Raw genomic sequence first — 20,956 nt, 5'->3', positions numbered from 1 at the left:
CAGAATAACATTCAGGAGAAAATAAATTAAAAATTCTTCCTTTCTGAGAAAGAATGGCAGGATTTCTTTTCCCTTCTAGCAATACAGGGTTTACATAAGAAAAGAAATTTGTCACAATAAAGCAAAACCAGCTTGAAATCCAAGTTCCGTATATTTCTAGGCATCCTCTCCTCCTCCCAAGTGCATACAGTGCTATTTTGTTTTATTCCATGATCACTGGAAATGTCTTTCTCTGAAGATTCCTCCCTTCTCATTTATATTGAGGTATCAGTACATTTTAGAGTCAGCAAAGGAGTTGCAACCATAGACAAGCATAATATCTATCAGAATCAATCCATCTGAAGAAGAATTATTAAAAAAGTTTCTACTGTCAAGAGAATTAACAGAGTATTAAAATGTTTCCTTGCCTTTAGTTCAGAACAAGTACAGAGATATCAAGTGTTAATGAAATATTTTTAGATTATATGACTACAGAATAAGGTACCTCCAGATTATTTTAAGTACAGCCCTCTTTTGGACTCATGTCTCCTCATTCAATAAACAATATTCCCTTTCCTTATTCTCAGATGAGAAAGTTGACCACCCAGTTCCTGCAGAATTTAGGAATAAAATGGGGCTGAAGACTTATGGCCAGGAATTAGTAACTGATTTACTAACTATGCTTTCCAGAAAGAATAATAAATGGTTTGCTTTTTCATTATGCTTTTAAGAGGTTTCCACCCAGTGTCAGAAGTTGTTGAAACAAACTCATCCAAGGAGGGATGGACACCACTGGAGGAAGGGAGAAAAAAGAGCATCCCATGGAGTGATCAGTGAGGAAATGTATCTGACAGCAATTCTATTTAAGAATGCTCTCAGATAGGCTCTCATTATTTTGTGGAAAATTTTCTGGAAAAGGTAATCCCTTCAGTAACTCTACTCTGCATGTTCAGCATTGGACTAAAAAATTCTAAAAGATCTTTTAACCTTATTTCTTTCTTCCCATCATGATTCCTTCAGGGGGAAAATAAAAAAATAATAGTAATGAGAAAATATAAATCCTCTTAGAGAAAGATCTGAAGAATAAAGTCAGTAAATATCAATAACGGGCCACAAAAAGTGAGGCTCAATTCAGAGCCCAAGAACACCCAAAATTCCTGCAGACAGTCAAGAAGAAGACAGAGTAAAAATATTACATTTCAGAGAAACTACAAGAGGAACTAAGCCATCAGCAAGGAACTAGGACATCCTTAGAGTGGCTCAAAGTTCAGCAGCCTCAGTGAAGTTAAAAACATCTCCAACCACCTCATTTTCTTTTCAATCTTGTCTCCTGAATACATCTCCTAAGCAGCATTATCAACTCAGTCCATTACTCATTAGCGAATATACTGCCTCTAACAACACACTTTAAAAATACTTCTGCATGCACTGTGTAGGGCTGAGCTACTGCTCCAATAGATTAGAAAAATCAATATTTGGAGACTGTGAGATGTATCACAAAGCTGTGATTATGTAAGCCAGCCAAAGGCTTGTATTTGAATTGGACCTGGCTGTAAGCCTAGAAAACCTTTGGGCTGATGTCTAGAGGATTTTGCTTTCTTGGTTTTTGTTTTCATCAGTTGGCACACCATATTCAACACAATAGCCTACACAAAGTAAGAAACAGAGGAAAGATAAAATAAGACAGAAAAAGAAAGGAGGAAAAAAAAAGAAAATACACAGTTAAAACATAACTCTGCAAATTCAGTAAAAGCAGAATCCTCAAAAATTACAAAACAGCCCTCTCAAATTAAAAGTAATTAATCAAAATTAGCAACAGTGCCTTCAACATTTTCCTAATGTATCACTGAATATGGCAATATGATATTTCTTTTGGAGTATGACAACAACATGGAGTGAGTTAAGAGGAAAAAACAATTCCGCAAAAAATACATGTTGTCACTCTAGGGACATCATCTAACAGTTCTTAATGTCTCATATTCTTCAGAAAGAAAGTGATTCCTTTGCTATTACAAACCTATATTGATTTATCTATTTCTACTTTCCATGCCCACTCTGTTCATGATGCTCTTAGGCAGCTGGAAAAATGATTTTACAATTCCACTACATTTTGCTAGTCCTGTCTGATTTTAAATATCCAGAAGCCACCACTCCAGTGCATCCAGACTTAGCTGCTTCCTTGCTTCCACATGTGGAAAAAGTAAGCAACCTTCAGTGATCAAAAGGCAGGAAAACAAGCCATGTTTCTTGAAAAATTATTAATGTAATATCAATGTAATTCACAGATATTCTTAACATCAATGTTGTTACAGGCATTAGACATGACACTAAAGCATGCAAGTATATGGGTTTTCAATATACTTTGTATTTCTTCATATAAAGAAAGTTACAAGCCAGAATAAGAGTGCCAATTACACTCTTATGTAATGACATGGAAGATTTAGCAAAATCGGGAGTCATATCCAGGTTTTTCAAGCAATTAACTACATACAAAACTAACACAAAAAAACAATCTAAAAATCTCCACAATTCTGAGGATGCCAGCCTGCTCCCTATTCTATTTATTTGAGCACCAAAATTCTCTTATACCCCAACATTTCAATACCCAGCAGCTAGACTAGTGGGCTGGTGTTGGCTATGATTTCTGCTCCTTTCCATGCCAGTAGTGACTTCATTAGAAAGTGGTGACTTCATTAGAAAGGAAGATTTTCAAAGAATCAAATGTGTAGTACATAAAAGCTGCAAGTGGCTCCCAAAGCATTTGTTAGACATTTATGACATACATGCAACAGGTTTTGACACAGGGTCTGGATGCTGACTGTCAAGAAGAGGGCTAGAAAATTGTACTATGCTTTTGTGCTCTCCCCCCAGTCTATACAGTTAGAGCAAATCTAGTTTAATTTCAGAAAAAAAAAAAAAAAGTAGTAAAATAAAATGTATCGGCCATCAAAACAGATACGAGGAGGAGGAGGTTCTCATCATAAGGCCTTCCTGCAAGAAAATAAATGGTTTCCATCTCTATCATATTGGATCCACTTTGATATGTGAAAATGCACTCTGCTTATAGCAAAAGAGAACATATCTTCATTAATTGGTAGAGTATACTTGCAGCTGACTCAAAATTCCTAGGCTTCTTCATTACATCTGCTTTTTTTGCTTAAAGCTGATTTAAGAAAACTGTTTTACTGTACTGCTTTACTGGTTTTTCCCTTGTTTTTTTTTTAAAAAGGGATTTCACCACTTTTGCATATTTAATCAAGTTAATCAAGATGTTGTAACTACTTGTACAAGTACTTTAACTGCTTACAATATCAACAGTCCCTCTGTAGTAAGGAAAGAGCTATAAGGAATGAAAGTTACACTTTTGTTATGACAAGAATCTGTAAGTGCTACATTATTTGGCTGAAAATCTGCCATTTTCTTATACAGTAGCACAATATAAAACTATTTATTTTAATCAATTTTAAGGGTGCATTATTTCACAGACACAAGGCTTTCCTGGATCAAACTTCTAAAATACCCAGATCTTTTAAATCTCCAGATGAGTTTTTCATAAGTGTAGAATATGGTGAAGCATCAATGCCCCTGGACTCTATGAATGCAAATATGCTGAATATTGTACCTGTGATACTCCATCCCTGTGGCCGTAGGACTGTATTTTAGACTGCCTTGTATAGTATGTAATGTCACACAACTGGATCCACAACTGCTATTTCACTAAATGAAGACAGAGTCACTATTTAAAGTATCGAAGTATTTTCAAATAGAGCCACACCAGAGTAGTGATTATGGGTTTTTCAGTATTTCTGAAATTAAATAAGTATATTTAATATTAGCTTAGTAAACGAAAAAAATGTGTATGGCTTGCAGTCTCACTGCAGCATAGTGGATTACTGACAGTCATCCACAGTCACATCTGAGGAGCCCTTACAGTGAGTGCTTGCTCCCCAACACCATAGGAAAACCTAAACCAGCAATGCTAGCTCAACATTTTCATTAGCTTGCACAATTACTCACCCTTGCCTTATCTTGCTTAGACAAATACAATACTCTTGTGGTGTTTCACACAGGATGTAAAATTCTATAACCACTTTAACAGGCACTAGTATCCTAATTACTGTGCCAAGATACTGACATCAAGATATCTCTCAGAAATAAAAGGCCTGGATACACAAACTGGCTGCCTGCCTGTTGAGGGGAAAAAAAACTCTATTTGTAATGAAGAAACCCAAATGCATACAGTCTAAAGGGATTGTTTCCCCATTTTTCCTATCGCAAATTCCAGCTGTATTTTAATTTAAAGAACTTCAACTGAATGCAACATTAGGATTACCAACACTCCTCCTACCCCACATCTCCTCTCTAAGAAATGTTCTCCTGAGAAGTAAATTGGATATTGAGAAATCATTTAAATTACTTTTAATGCATTTCATTTCTATATGGGCACTATATTAAAAAAGAAGCTTAAATACACTCTGTGTATTAGAATTTTATCATTGCAAACCAATATTAGAAAATATTGTCATCCACTGAAAAAACAAAAAGACATTCTTATAACTGGAAAATCAATCACCAAAACCACTAAATGTCACAGCTCAACATTCCCAAGAAGCACTGATAATTGTTACTTATACACTACACAAATGATATATGTCCTCAGTCAAGGAAGTAGGTGTCAGTTTTTTAGGAAACTGTACATATATTGATTTTACATTTGTTTAATGTGGCTGTTGTAAGACACTTTGTTCTTCTGTTAAACTATGATTGTTTATCAAAAGATTCTGTAATTCAAGAGAAACATTCATAAAGTGTGTGAAAATGAAAACCACCAGCCCACAGAAATCATGTCCACAAAATCCAATTTTGTGGATTTATAGCAGAAAGGCATTAAACTACTGTCTTGCAAGGAACAGCAGAGTAGTCATAGTATAACTGGCACAGCAGTAATGATTAGGTTGATGTGTCCTCCTGTCACAGCTGTTAATCAGCTTAATAGCAGTTACATTATTGACATTCTTGTAATTACTTTTCCTACAGCATATTTGTGCAAAATATATTTGACTTTAATTTTGAGTATTCAAAGGTGAGTTCAGTTCTCAAAAGGTACGGTCAAAGTAGTGGTGCGCAATGCAGGAATCAACTCCACAGGTTATCACAATTATCCTAGTGTAATACTAGGACTACTTGCTATCTCAGCAAATATATAGAGATTTGTTGTACCTTCCCATCTTCTGAGCAAACACCCATGTGTTCTCCACTTTCATCCAGGCTGATCTGATTTATCTTCACTGGGCTCTAGAGAAAGAGGACAAGGGAAAAATACTTTTAAAAGTTACATCACCAATGACATGCTTCACCATTCCATGCACTTTGAAAGACTTACATGTTCTGTAAAATGACTGAGTAATGTTTAGTTGCATGAATCAAAAAATCCTCACAGAATAGATATTTCTATGACAAAGCCAAAAGACAGCCTTCTTTCCAGCCTTCTGCCTAACTCCAAAATTTTGACTTTCCTTTTTCAGTTACCTGCCTCAGGGCTCTGTAACTCCCATGAAATGCCAGGCTCCCAGATCTTAAGCATCTGTGCCTGCACACCATGGCTATTAGTTCCTGCCATCAAAATTTTGGATAAAATATGGTGACCACACAGGCATCAGGGCAACTGGAAATTTTTCTAGTTTGGTCTGATGGCTAGGCTTGTAATTATTTGTTTCTTCAAATTCCTTCTATTACTTTCATTTTTGGCTCTAATACTGTTCTCAGAAGTGAGTATTAGAAGGTCGTGAAATGCAACACAGGTTTACTTGTTCTTAGACAAATATGGAGAAAAGCCTGAAAATCATCCCAATTTAATAAATTTTCTCTTCCCTATCCAAATATACTTTTGGCAGGGTTAGACAAAATCTGCTACTGTTTACTTAGCTTAAACAGCTACCCATACCTGAGGTATGGAAGACTAATTTACAGCATCATTTGGATAACCTGATGCATATCCTCTTCCATACAAACCCCAATTCAATTATATTCAGATACCAAGAAACTTCTTATGTCCCATGATCCTGATTTCACCCTCTGTAACAAATAGCTCATCATTTCAAGAATCACTGAAGGATCTTCACACAGGTAAGTCTCTCACACTTTTAAGAACCACTTTTCTTATTCTCATAAATTATTTAATGGATTGAACCACAACTTAGACGACTCCTGTGGTTCTGAGCATGATAAAAGAAATCTATCATATGTTTGTGTAAAAATAAAGTGTCACTGGAAGAGCACTGGAGTTGTGGGATCACATTAGATGCTACACAACTGTGTCTGAAGTATCACAGGTCCTTATATATGCTATGGCAGTTGGAATTGCATTAAAAGTATATAATAAGCATATAAAAACAGTGTCCACATGGGCTATTCTACAGCAGATAAACTGAGGTGTTTTCACACCCTTTGGAAAGTTTTTTCCCCCCATAATCTTTCACACACACAGCAAATCCCAACTCAGAGAAAGGAAGCTTTCCTCTCATCCACTTTGAAAAGAGCATATGCCCAAATCATATTTTCTAGAAGTTTTTTTATGATCAAAGTTGATTGAACAACTGAACACTACCACAGCTGCCTGATGAGTTGGGAAAATTACACTGCCTGTTTGCTTTCCTGCTTTCTTGTGTGCAGAATATGCAATTCTTGGTCTCACCACAAAATGGCACCTGGAAATACTGCAATTACTGCCTATCACAAAGTAGTCTTTCTATGGTGTGTTGTTTGCAAAGAAGTTCACTGGGAATTTAAACCAATTTTCCTTGACTTATGTGCTCCAGAAGTATTTTCATTTGCCACAGACTGGTTATGCTGAGTTGCTACATTTCAAGATCAGACACCAGCGCATGACTAGCAGTGCAGGCAGCTGGTGCACATCCCACAGCTGTGTTCCTCCTGTCATATTTAGGGGGTATCAGCACAGGAGTACAGCTCATGTCCATCAACCTGATGGTGTGGCCAACATCCTTGTAAAAGCTCTGTTCTCAGATATTACACACAGAATTGGCTAATTCCAAGACTGGAGGATGCTGAGTAAGGCAAGATGTATCAGTTGTCAGTCTGACTTTCTAGACCATCTTCACAAACAGCGTGTACTTTTATTCCTGCCTTGCCTTGAAAAATACCTTTCTAAATTTCTGTTTTGTTCATTAAGGTGCAAGAAAAGGCTTTCCCTCTCTCTAGGGGTTGGCATCGGGAAAAAGCTAGCATGTCTGCACCATTCCCTCTACAACCAGGAACACCTCTGGCCTTCTGAAAGGACAAGCATAGAAAGTTTAACTGAGTTTATCATGGAAGTGGCATGGGTTTTTTTGTTCTGGGCTGCATGTAAGTTGCCATTGCCACAACTTTCTCACTAAGTTACTTCTCTTCATTTGTTATTTTGCAATTGCAAAGACAAAACATCTGTCTTCAGTAGTACTGTCTTGGCACAGGGCCATACACTAAGGTACAGTGTTCAACTGGTCATGTTCTTCCCATTACTCCAGCAACTACATCCACCATCAAGCTGACATCACAGCAATAGCAGATCTGGCAGCACTTCAGTGTGATGGGCCTTGTTGGAGACACTACTGCAACAAAACCCAAAACAAAATGACAGAGAACAGGACACACCAGAGAAACTGATGGCTCAATCATACAGCCCACACTATTCCTATTTTCCTGTCAAATGGCTTTGATAAAGTTTGATTATGAAAAAATGAAATGTAGAAAAAAAGGCAAAGTGGACTACAAAAGCTATCTTCACATAAACGCTGAAGATGAGGATCAGGATGATGGAATTAATCTGCTGTGATGTGGTTTGAAAGCCATATGGCAATACTCTGGAGATTAAATGTGTGATTGTACTCAGGTAATTAACAGTGCTCAGCAAAGCAAAACCTCTCCTGCAGGATACTAAGGACAACAGGAAGGGCTTCTACAGGTATGTGGCAAGCAAAAGAAAGACTAGGGATAATGTGGGAAGAAACTAGGAGACAAAGAGGAGGCTGGGGTCTCAATGACTTCTGTGCCTCTGTCTTCACTGGCAAGTGCTCCAGCCACAGCATCCAAGTCAAGAAAGGCAGATGCAGGGACTGGGAGGATGAAGATCCTGAGCCCCCTGTAGGAGAGGATCAGGTTTGAGACCATCTAAGGAACCTGAATGTGCAGAAGTCTATGGGACCCAATGAGGTTCATCTGTGGGTCCTGAGGGAGCTGGCAGATGAAGTTGCCAAACCACTATCCATCGTTTTTGAAAAATTGTATCAGGTGAAGTCCTTGATGACTGGAAAAAGGGAAATATAATCCTCATTTTTAAAAAGGGAAAAGTAGAAGACATGGGGAACTACTGACCAGTCAGTTTCACCTCTGTGCCAGGCAAGGTCACACAGCAGATTCTACGGGAAACTATACTAAGGTACCTGGCCAACAAAGAGGTGACTGACAATTTCTCAAGCAACATAATTCAAATTTGGCAATAAGGTGGATCCTGTTAGTTAGGAATGGAAATACACTTAAAGGATTTACCTGGGAACAGCTTCAGAATTTCATACACTGTTGAAGTACCAGCAAAGAAGGAAGAAATACCTTCAGCTGAATTTCCATTAGCTACAGTTTTCCTTCTGATGGAGACATGTTTGGAATTCTGGACAACATAAGTAAGTTTGACTGTTCAAAATCAATAACTCAAGATGACACTATAGAACAAAAAAACCTGCTATGTTAATGGACGAAAGAGAAGTTTGGGTAGCAGGAGAGAAAGCTAGCAGACACCTTGTACATAAAGATCTAAATGCAGACTTTTGTAAAATCCTAAATTTAAAAGAAAGGAAAATCAAATATCTAGCAGCAAATGTACCTCATGTGATAATCAATTACCTAATGTAAAATGCTTGAAATAAATGCTCTTACTATGGATTAAGTCAGCTCTTCAATTAGGAGTAAATTCATGGTCACTCAGAAAGCTTCTTTTAATTGTATTCTTTGTGGCAACTCCTTCTCCCCTGACACTCATCATCAACCCACCTTATACAATCAGTCTCCCAATGGTGAACCTGAGAAATCAATCTGCTAATGTATAATTTGTAAAGCTCCCCTGACTAACAAATGGATAATTGATTCTTTCACAAATGCTGCATCCCAATGGATTTGAAGTGGATGAACATGAAACATAAGACTGGATTTCACTCCAATTCTGTGAGAAATGCAGTATTTACAAGCTAGAAATCTAAACATTTTAATAGTTGTCTGTGACTTCATGCCTTTTAGCCACAGTTTGCAGGCAAACCACATGCACATTAGGAGTGTGAAAAGCAAAGCAGTGTTCAATCATACTTACAGCAAAGCTCATTTTACTTCAAGAGGTTCCTATCACTTCTACAACCCCCTTAATCAGTGCTTTCATCCACTCCTTTTGAAGAATTTTCATAAACTTTTCCTAAATTAATTTAAACATAATTATTTATCTGTGCGTGAGGAACCAATTTAACTTTGATTTATCTCAATACTGATTGTCAGAGGCACATGAGGGAGGGGTTGCACATCTGACACATGCAGGAGGCAACCTGAAGAAGCCTTGTCTCTGGGAGGACTTCACCTGGCAACATGGGACTTCACCTCCTCCCATGGGAGAGTCAGTAGAAGACACTGAACTCCCCAGAGAGGCTTCTCCAATCAGACGATGAAAGGTCTCCACCAAAGGACTGCTATGGAAGGTTGGACTGGCCAGTGGTCTCCTGCCAGCAGGCAGACTTTGGGAAGAGCCAGAGAGCATAAAAAGTAACTGCACCATGAGCTGTGGGGGGCTTTGAAGACTATGCTTTTTGCTTTTGGAGGCTTTTGGGTTTTATGCTTTTTGTGTCTTTTTGGGAACCTATCTTTTGGCCAGGGGCTTTTGAGACTTGCTTTTTACCTTCGGCTTCAGCCTGCTGAGGGGCTTGCTGCTGCTCGCTGCTGTGCCCTTGCTGGCTTGCTCGCTCCCTCCTTTGCCCTGGCCCCAGCCTGTCTTTTGGCTCTCCTGCCCTCGCTGGCTCTTGCTCGCCCTCGCGCCTGTCCTGCCTCCCTGTGTCCCTGACCATGGCCCTGCCGCCTCGCCCGCGCATCCTTGCACGAGCTACTTGCGTTCAACCCGGCTGCTCCGATTCAGCCCCGCGTTGCGATGCTCGCCCCGACCCTGTCCAGGGTCCTGAACCTCAGGTCGGAGTGCCTGCTCTGCGTGTCTGGTGCCGTCGTCGCGGGAGCCGCGCCTGTGAAGTGGCGCCTCTTCGAGAGTCGTGCAGGCGCGTTAAGAGCCAGCCCGTCCACAGGCAGGCAGCGTGCACACTGCCCGTCGCCTGGACACCGGCGGCACTTCCCCATGACTCGCAGGTGGCAACGCCCTCTTTTCCTCTCTGTCTCCTCTCCCTCTCTCTCCCTCCCCTCTTCCCCACTCCTTTTCCATTTTCCTTACTTCTTTTCTGTCTTTTCCAGCCCTCTTTCGTTTGGGCAACTCCTTTTTGGTTTTTTTTCATTACCAATAAACAGTTCTCAGATACAACGTTTGCCTTGTTTGGCTTAATTTAGTTCCTGACCATCCATTTCTAAAAGAACTCCTAGCAGTTTCCCTCAGGGAGATGTGACACTCTGCATACACATATACATATATACTGAAAGAAGAAAAACACCTAAGGGTCTTTGCTGCTACATGAATATCAGTCTGGATCTGCATAATGATTATGTAGCTGTTCTCCATACTAAGGCAAATTGTATGTACACAGTTGCATTGTAATAAAAAAACCTGCCTCCTAAATGTGTCTACTTTTCATTTATTCATGTTTCATCTGCATGCCATTCACATAAATAAGCATGTAAAGCTCCAATGTACAGCAATATGATTGATCAACCCACGGTTTTATACGTTAGCCTACTGGAGTATGGACGACCATTATTATATTTGTATTATTTCCACCATGGTGGAGGTATTCAAGTGTAAAATACTGATTTGCAAACAGAAACCACCTCAGTTATTGTCATAACTAAGCTAAGATCCCCACAAAATACAAACCTTTCTCTATGTAGGATGACGAACTTGCTTTGAAAAGCACCCCAAATCCTCAGCAACAGCTACACACAACTGTATTATCTCATCTCTTTTGACTTCAAAACACTCATACCCAGAGATCTCTTGTACTGAGGAACTGTCTTTAAAAAGAAACTGAACCCATGCACTTTTCTTGCCCCAAATGCTGCGGTGTCGCACTGACTCACATATATTTCGCATATTTGTAGAATTTCATTCATACAATACTGGCAAAAGCAACTCAAAATCCAAATTCTGATGCTGTACCATGATTTACCCATAAAAAGACAGAAGTACACACATATCTGAGAAAAGAATACATATGTGTATGTATTTACACATAGCTGAGAAACAAAGCACAGCAGCACAAAGGTCTAAATTGAAAATGCAGCTGTAGGAGTTAAAGATGTTCACCACTGCCTGCAACCAAGTAGCATACTCTATATTCACAACACCTAAAGTTTCATTTGGTGAAAATTTACTAATATCCACACCAAAGACATTTAGTTCAACAATATTAGCAGTGAAATTCTGGTAAGTGAGAACTCTTGCTCCATTGCATTTCCTGTAACACTCTTGAATCTGTCATTCTCCAAATGAAAAATGGGAGATTATGCTGGTTAGAAGAAAAGGAAAGGGGGGAAGGCTCGGGGGAGTGACAAGGTCTGGGACACAGAACAGTAACAACATTAACTTTTATCTTGTCTGCAAGAAGGTAGACCTTAGCTACAAAAAAGAAAGATCTCAAAAGCTTGTCTAAAACTAAGGGAATATAAGGACAAGAAGTCTTTCATATATAGTCTAAGACAGTGAGAAAGAACAAAAAGTCTATAGTGATTTCAATATTTTCCACGTCAGTGAATCCCTTAACCTTGTTTGTCAACTGCAGGGACTAAAAAGAAAAAAAACATCCAAGGGAAAAAAAAAAATATTAACAAGGGATCTCCCTAAATCTCTAGTAGTTACTAGATAATCAGAATACTTGTTTAGGATTGATGGAACTATTACCAAAACCAAATCTATACTGAAAGCCTAGACTACTTCCTAGCAGAATTGAACTGTTATCTAACTCCCAATGGATCCAAAGAAAAATCTCTTTTCTATTAAAACACTGCTGTGTAAGGAGATACCCTCCTGGGAACTCTGTGCCAAAGTAAGCAAACTCCCATTTCCTTCTCCCCCCAGGTCCCCTTTGCCGTTCTCTGTATAACTGTAGGGCTCTTCAACGTTACGTCCTAAGCCTTCCCCTACTTCCTTGTTGCTATCTGTGTATTAAAGCCATCTGAAAATATGAAGCAATATTCCCAATGACACAGCCATGGAGAAGGCTCAAGTACAGGGGGAGGGCTGAGGAAAGTCTGCTGGTGATAGATATACCTTCCCTGGAAAACCCAACACCCCCTGGGGAGAAAGACTATTCCAGGCAATGTGGACGTTCACCTCACCAATTTCTGTAACTGCTTTCTTTTCAGAATAGTTTACCAAACACAATGAACTTGTGAGAATTCATCTTTAAATATAAACTTTCAAGAGAGGCTACTGAATTATTAAAATGGACTTTGAAGAACAGTCCCCAAAACATACGTAAAACTCTGAGGATGTAACTTAAGTGACACTTTCACTGCTTGTTTCTAACAGAATACCACCACCACTGTCATTAATATATTTAACAGAATTTTTGTAGAATTCCATCCTTGAAGTGGAAAGTATGAGATTTGACTCCATTTCTTGATAAACCACATTTCAGAAACGTGACTAATAAAAAAGGCCAAGCAGGTCATACAGTGAAAGCTCTTGTCAGGAGAGGTTTTCTTTTTAGAGATTATTTTATTGGTGCTTCCACCAAACAACTTTTGAAGAAGCAAAGGGGCTGTTGACAATTCTGCTCAGGGCTGAAACTATGTTGCATCAACATAATTTCCAGGAAGGTTTCCTGAAGAGCCATGATGCTCATCCCACTCGCTGACCTAACACAAGATAGAGAACATCACCAGATTAAGCCTGGAAACCCTGTTTCTCCACACATTCCACATAAGGCCATTATTTCCTTCACAGTTCTCTTTTTTTTCTGTAAGCTCCTGCAATGGAAAACTTCAGTAAGTACTTTTTCCAATTATTTTAGCTTGTCAACCACTCTGCTACAAACAATGATCCAAACCCCGTGGCTACTGAAATCAGTGAAAAGCTCTCCACTGATGGAATCAGAGAGATGTAGAAATATCATAAGGAAATGAATTCCCTTTCCTGGCTGAAAACAACGTAAGTAGTCATATTCCTGGCATAGTTAAATATTATACTGGGTTATCAATGCTCAAGCTCAGCCAACACCTACACCTACAGTGTCATTTTCCATGTAAACATTCAACACTGATGCAAATTGGCCTAAGTCAGAGCTACATGCAATAACAAACACATTTTCTGATTTCTGAAAGCATTGTATTCTCTTTGGACACCAACTCTGGAACTTTCTTTATTTGCAATTATAAACATCTGGCAAAGTCTCACAAGTCCACCAGAGATACTCAGTCAATGCTGGGTGTCTGATTCTTGTCAGGATCCTAAAAACATATGCAAACCAAAAAGATAGAGGGAGATAAAGAGTACTCACACAAGTATAAACTGTGTATTATGAACTGCACTGTAATTTACTGTAAGCAGTATATTGTATGCCATATCCTCATTGTGACAGTACGATAGGGAAGGCTAAATATGAAGATTAATTGATCCTGTGCAAGTTCCTCAATGCATTTACATACAAAGAGGCTCTATTTCAATACCAGTGAAGTGTACATTTGATTGCATATCATAAACTTTATTTAAAGTAGATCAAAAAAGCAAATAGATTCATTCACTCCATCTTTACACTGCACACATTTTAAAGCTCCTACCCATAAAACTGCCAAGACCTTCAGCAACTAGACTTCAATTAGCAGCCAGTTTAGGATTACAGTGGTGAACCTTCCAACACCAAAATACCAATTTCTGACATTTCTTATACCTTTATTTCTCTGTGTCAGAGGACACTGAGTGAAACTAACTTCTTCAACAGCATCACAGTGGAGATGGCCACTTGACAGTAGATACTTTTATCAGCAGCCATTCTGAGGCCATCAACACCAGACACTGGTCAAATCTGGACTGCACATGTTTAATATTCCATCACAAGTGGAATAAAGTACTATACACACTGGCATGTCTTTTAAAACAAGTAAGTCTCATCCTTCAGAAAGGAATCTTTATTAGAATTTTAAATTCATTATCAATAACATCTTCCCCATAGAAAAAATGACTTGGCTTTCCCTTCACGTTTTGCTCATCATATTATGCCCCTGTTATGTCATTATCTATTTTTAACAGTGCTGTATTTTTATTGTTAATGGAAACAAAGGGCTGTAGCTCTATCATTAATGTCAACTTGTATAAAAAACATTGTCCTCCAGAATTCAGTCTTTCTAACCAGGAAAACATTTTCTAATGTAAATAATATTTTATTAATGCCTGAACTCTTAATAATTCTGACAGGCAAACTACTATTATTCTATATATGCACATAAGTGCCTGCATTCCCTATGGACAAAAATGCCATCCAGGTATAATACCCCATTTGAAAGGAAAACAGCCCTAGGAATCAGCAATACACTAGCTTACAATCAAACCTCTCCAAATCCTCCCTATGCTTTTAAGTGTTATTAGGTTTTAGAAAATGCATATCTGAGTTATCAGTCTTCTATGAAAACACTTAATTAGTGCTACCTGAAACTAGCTGTTTCATTGGTGCCAATAAAACTCTAGAGCAACTTGGCACAGTGGTCCACTTTCTAAACAGTCCTGAGATGTGATGCACATTCAAACAACAAATATTACTACACTTGGATGGTGAAAGAGTTAAAAGGAAAAAAAACCCAAACTGTTTTGATGATTTTGATTTATCTTAATAATATCACAAATAATTTTGTTCAAAACTGTTTGAAAGTGACACATGTAAATTCACTTGGCAGAATTACAGTAAGGTCCTCTGTTTGATCCTCCATAGAAATAAGAGGCAACAAGGTCTGGTGAAAAAAAGAAAACAAATTGGAAACTTTGCCCTTTCCAATGCTGTAAGAAATACTACAGTAGGAATGTCCTTAATGTCCTTCATGTTTAGCATTCTCCCCTTTTAAAATATCTTTACCCTAGATTATTCAATGCTTCAGTTTTCTTTTTTTTTTTAAACATGCAGAATATGATAGCACCCTACCAAGTCAAGAGAAAGTGAACTATTTTCTATGTCTAGATGCTTGTGACAGAACAGTATGCAATCACAGTCCTTTACCTCATTAAAAGGTGACATAACAGATTTCTACTGAAATCAGTGACAATAAAGAGGGCTGCTAAGGTACCTTAAATGTAATACATTTAGAGCTGGTCATGAAATGCAACTGACAAACAAGATACCCAGACTGAGGTAAAGTTATTGATACTGGAGAACAAAAAAGGAGACTTCTTCCAATGTTTCTATGTTAGAACAAAAGAGGAAAACAATACACATTTGAAGGGTAATGAAGTTGTAGAAGGACCATTTGGTCTAAAGATGGGGCTGTAATCCTTCTTAAAAAAGGAACATGGGCAACACAGTTGCTAGTTAAGTGGTCAAAAGAGAAGGCAGAAACAATTGCTATTCCAGAATCAGCTGATAAAGTACATGGGCTTTATACTTCAACAGAAATTAATTGTATTGACAGCATACATGTTACTGTCTGCTGCAGTACAAGCACATATCTGACTTGTATGAGCTAGCAATATTCAAGAAATAAATGACTGCACCATACAAGACTTTCTGTAGCTGAACTCATACCTCCAGCTAAACTTTTTACATTATTCTGCACTAAGCTACAGTTATTGAAACTACAAGCTTGAAAGAATAATTGAATGAAACGGTGACACCTGCCTCAGTTTTGAGCTATAAAAATTAATCACAAGTGATTCTAAAATTGTTTGGAATGCCCACATTTTATCCATATTCCAAGCAACATTTCTATTAATAACAAATATCTTCCATATCCTTTTGATCTTTTTGGTTAACTAAAAATTTAAGCAATACTCCTTTCAAAGGAAAGTCAGATACAATGGTACAAAGGTGATGTGCAAAACATGTACAAGAAGTTGTTTTTTTCTTATTTCAGTTTTGTCAGACAAGAAGATTTTCTAGATCTATGGAATAATGGTCATGACACCACAATTTCTGCCAGTCTAGGCAAGATATCACAGGTACACCACGATTCCTGCCAAAGATGGTTCTGAACCTTCAATAGCTCCACAGCTCCCACTGGAAACAGTTCATGTCACAAGCAACCTAATAAGCACAGTACCAGAATAAACATATAAAACATACTTTCCAAGCCCTTATACCACAAAGCCAGACTCAAAAGCCATCTGAATTATTCCGACAACTACTGTAAAAACCTTTGGATTTCCAAATCCTTTGCAGTTAAAATGAAAATACAAATAGACAGAAGCAGAAGTGATATTAAATTGAGTGTAGACACTCAAGACAAAAATCCCAAAAGATGACATTTGTATAATTTTTTTTCCATTTGAAAGAGCTAGTGGTTGGCATAAAGCATTTAAGACATAAAAATATAACACCTATTTGGGTGGGATGTCCCAGGGTTCAGAAGTAAACCTGTCCCTTGCATAGACACTTGCTTCTCTCAAAACCATAATTTTTATTTTGGTTTCTGGAACTATCACTTAAATTAGCCCACTTGGTTTTGCAAACAAAACAGGATTTCAGCTTCAAATTTAACAGGCACAGTAACACCATGCAAATCCTAACACAGAGCTACCCAGATCTGTAAAGTCTGTTGCTTCTCTTCTAAGTTTTCCTACATAGTCTGACACTAACAACTAAAATGATGTAGTTAAAGGTAATAAACAGGGAATTTTAAGCAGCTTGTCAAAGTAAGTGACATTTATATCATCTTAGTCTCAAACTCTCATGCAAAGTTCCATCCAAAGCAACTTCATTATACAGTGAAAAGCTAAGTTACCTTCCTAATTGAAAGATGTTGCTTAATCTCCTACAGCAGTTAATAGGTTTTGTATCATTACTAGCAGCATCACTTAGTGCTTAAGAACAGCTGTTTCTTTGTTAGAAATATTTTTTCTTGTTAACAATTGAACTCTTGCCAGGAGGCAACAAGTCAACTGAAACCTCTGATGTTTTCTTTGCAACCTGCTGAGTTATCAGCAAAACCAACAGGCCACAGACTGACCTTCAAGCAAGGTCTTGGTCCAGAGATCGGTGAGTGCTGTAAGTTCAATACACCCAAGGGCAATAATACCACCACAGAAGGAACTCCCTTTCAAGCCTTCAAGGTAGCAGAGATGACATAGTGGTTTTGGAGTACTATCACTCCAATAAAAAACCGATAATTAAATAGTTAGTGCTACACAATGTGAGACAATCACAAAAAAAAAAAAAAAACCAAAAAAACACAAGGTAAGGAAAGAAATACGTTGTAAAAAGATATGCTGTGAGGAGGTTTCTTTCTGAAACTAGCAGTCTTCAATAGCTCATAATAGCTGTTGCATGCTAAAAGGACTTCAATTTTTTTGTATTAAGAGAAGCTTTAAAACACTATTTACATCATTTTCTAGACTCATGCATCACTACTGAAACACCTTCAATGCATTAAACATTTAAATCCTCGTTACTTATAAAATAGGTAATCTTCTCCCTTCTAACAGACTATCACTGGCACCATCCAAGACTTCTTACCACTTTTGCTTTAAGCTTGATGTTTATGAGAAGACCAGAATGGGGACAGGTTTTCTTGCCCTTTGAAAGCTTTTTGATTTGTTACGTAACTAAACATGTTTGTACAGATTTCTTCATATCTACAAATCCTTAATCCACAGGATGTCAGCTCAGGCAATAATTATATGAAAAAATTGTAGACAGTCTAAGAAGGAAAGAAAGATGGAGAGACATTTGGAATTAACATGCTGTGAATCAGTCCTGCATCATCCTTTGTCAGCGGAATTAGCAGGCTTTTCTTCCCTCTTCTTGTTGCCTTTTAGTAATAATTTTCAGTATATTTGACACATTTCATCTCACTCAATGCACTGAACCCTAATACAAGAGAATACCAGTTTGTCAAACATACATTATTGAGGATGTATACCAGTTAATCTTAGGCAGATGACATTGTCAAAGACAAGCCACCCTGGCAAGAGCTACAGAAATGCTAGGCAAAGAGGAGAGAGGGACAACAAGTGCACAAACACAACTGCTGAGATACCAAGCAACACAAAAGTCCAAAGCCTCCCAATTCCTGTCTCAATTCCCCCAAAACCACAAATATCTTACAACAGTTTCAAAGCATGTTTCCACTGCTGTTGACAAGAGGAGTTGCAAGCCTGAAATGACTAGTCGTCCACTTGGTGTAAGATTCAGCATTAGATACTTGAAGAGCTGCATGAGAGTAAGACTTCATTCTGAAAATAATTTTTAGTTTTTTACATGAATTTCACAGAAGCCTCTCTGAATATTTATGGGTCAAAATGGAGTAGACATTACAGTATTTGTAATTCAGGATAACCACATTGATTTGCTGCTATGGATATCAAGAAGTGCAGTCCTAAAAGGTTTTTTAAACAATAAACAAAGAAGTGTGTTACAATAGCAGAACTTCTAGGGATGCCAAGCTTTATATTTTAGTGTTTCTTACAGCTGTTTTTAGCTCAAATTAAAATGATAAATGCATTCGGTCTTCAAAAGGAGTGCTTCCATTCAAAACTTGGCCATTTTGGAGATAATGCAACACACTGGTGAATTTTCTCCCTCATTTTGCTGCAAATCCTCTGATATCAGTACCTTTTATTTTTTTACAGTTTGGCTCAAATGCAGATGCAAGTCATTATGGAAAATAAAGGATTTATTATAAAAGCAAAATTCTTATTTCTTCAATTTCCAAGCCCATTTATATTTTTTAACATGGCTTCTTGAAATTAGGAAAGAAAAACAGAAATCAAGAGGACTATGAGAGCAGTAATAGTATTTTCTAAGTATATTTAATATGAACTTGCCATTAAAATGAATTTTTTTTAAATGGTTAAAAAAACCCCTCTTGCATAATTCTGGTTTATTTTACACACTAACAGTATTTGGATCTAGCAGCTTTTAAAATTTCCCATGTATGGTTTGTTTTTGCTAATTACATATTTAACAGATGTATAGAAAAATAATTAATTTTTTCATGTCCCAGCTTAAAAAAAAAACCCAACAAAAACTAAAACAATCCTCTGAAAAATAAAGACTCTAATGAAGTAAAGTTCCTTGAATTATGTAACTGTTTTCTTTCCCACAAAGGACATCACATTGCTACCCTTACTATGAATTTCTGCAATGTCACAAAACAGAAAACATCCACTGAAAAGATCCTTTCAAAGAGAAAAATACATAAAAGACTCTCCCCAAGTACACTGCTTACTGCAAACAATTAAAATATTTCAGTGGTAATACTGCTATTTTACTCAGAAAAAATTCTATATTAATTTCTAATAAACAGTAACAACAGGTACTTCCTCTATTAACAACTTCAAGATAGAGTTGTATATGCCATTTCACCAATGAAAAAGGTTCTGAGAAGGAATTTGTTCTTTTTGGATCAGAGAAAAAGAACAAGAAAAAACACCACTAGTGATAACAGTCTTGGCCAGCACATTTACAAGAAATGCTTTGTCCCTGTGTGACTTCAGGAAGTAATTCCCTTTCTTGAAAAGAAAGGGTTAGGTTTTATTTGGGATTTCTAACATGACAATAACTTAATGCAAATTCCCCAGGAGAGACAATAAAGAGGCATTAGTAGGAGAGAACTGAAGGAAGACCGCCACTGAATGTTTTGATAGTGATGCCTCTAGTCTGAAATCCAACATCTTGAGAAGTTCAGGTTAGAAGGAAAATATTTTGGCATACAGCAGCCAGTTCAGAATAAACTGTCTAAGGGTTCAGCAGCTGACATTATTAATTCAGAAAACTTCTCAGCTTAAGCAGCCATGTACATCATACAGCTGCTTTCTTCTCATATAAGCAGCCTGTTCTGTTCTACAACAGTTCCTCGAAAAAAATTTCCTTTTAAGACAAGTGGTGCTAGAGAAAAATCATTCTTCTTCAAACTAGAAAAAAGAGGGAAAAAAAGAAAAAGAGAAGCACCATTGCCACCTAATCCATGATATAATCTATTGCACTGGAGACATGTACATTACAAAAAGAGATATAAACATTAGGAATAGAATCCAAGACACATTTATTTTTCCTATTCTCCAGCTCAAAAAGCAGTTTGTACTCTAACAATAGTTTCAAAAGAAATCACTGCCATCTTTACAAGAGACACAGCACAAAAATCGTCCTGAAGCAGGCTAAGTTTGGAAAAGTAACATCTTTGAGCAGAAAATAACTTTATGGTCCAACGCTAACTTCATAAGAAACCCCCTCCCAGCAGGCACTGGTAGGACTTTTTAGTAAAGAAAAACAAAGAAAATAACAGCAAATTTGGGAGGGTGGGTATAAAGAGAATGCAGGGATTTTGTTTTATAGATTTTAGCAGGTAACAGGTCCCCTCGCTCCTTCCTCTATACCTAGGCGGTTCCCTAAGTCTTTACAGAAGGAGGATTTAATCTCTTGGAACCAGTGAGAGAACAAGTCATTGGTGGTGGACGGAAGAAGATTGTTCTACAACTAGAATTTTCCAAGCACCTTACATGGAATGGAACAAATACAAGTTTAAGACAGTTAATGCCAGACTCAATACAAAATCTCTACTTCATTTGAGTGAGTCTCTGTCTTCTACTGCAACAATGGAAGAGAATAATTCAGGTACATTTAATCTGACCTGCCTCAAATAGAGAATTTCT

At 37.6% G+C, this 20,956-nt stretch overlaps 1 protein-coding gene across 4 annotated transcripts in view; it reads right to left on the bottom strand.

The window, feature by feature from the left end:
• VPS41 (VPS41 subunit of HOPS complex) overlaps positions 1-20,956 on the bottom strand; it is a 123,404-nt gene that overhangs the window by 59,979 nt on the left and 42,469 nt on the right. For all 4 annotated transcript variants that reach the window (XM_053969823.1, XM_053969831.1, XM_053969843.1 and 1 more), the window contains one exon: positions 5,200-5,274. In XM_053969823.1, coding sequence (XP_053825798.1) covers positions 5,200-5,274 — 75 coding nt within the window. The remainder of the gene's footprint in view (positions 1-5,199; positions 5,275-20,956) is intronic.

The sequence above is a fragment of the Vidua macroura genome, chromosome 1 (assembly GCF_024509145.1).
Source record: "Vidua macroura isolate BioBank_ID:100142 chromosome 1, ASM2450914v1, whole genome shotgun sequence".
Lineage (NCBI taxonomy): Eukaryota > Metazoa > Chordata > Aves > Passeriformes > Viduidae > Vidua > Vidua macroura.
The sequence above is the reverse complement of the archived record's forward strand: the minus strand, read 5'-3'. Positions and strand labels throughout refer to the sequence as shown.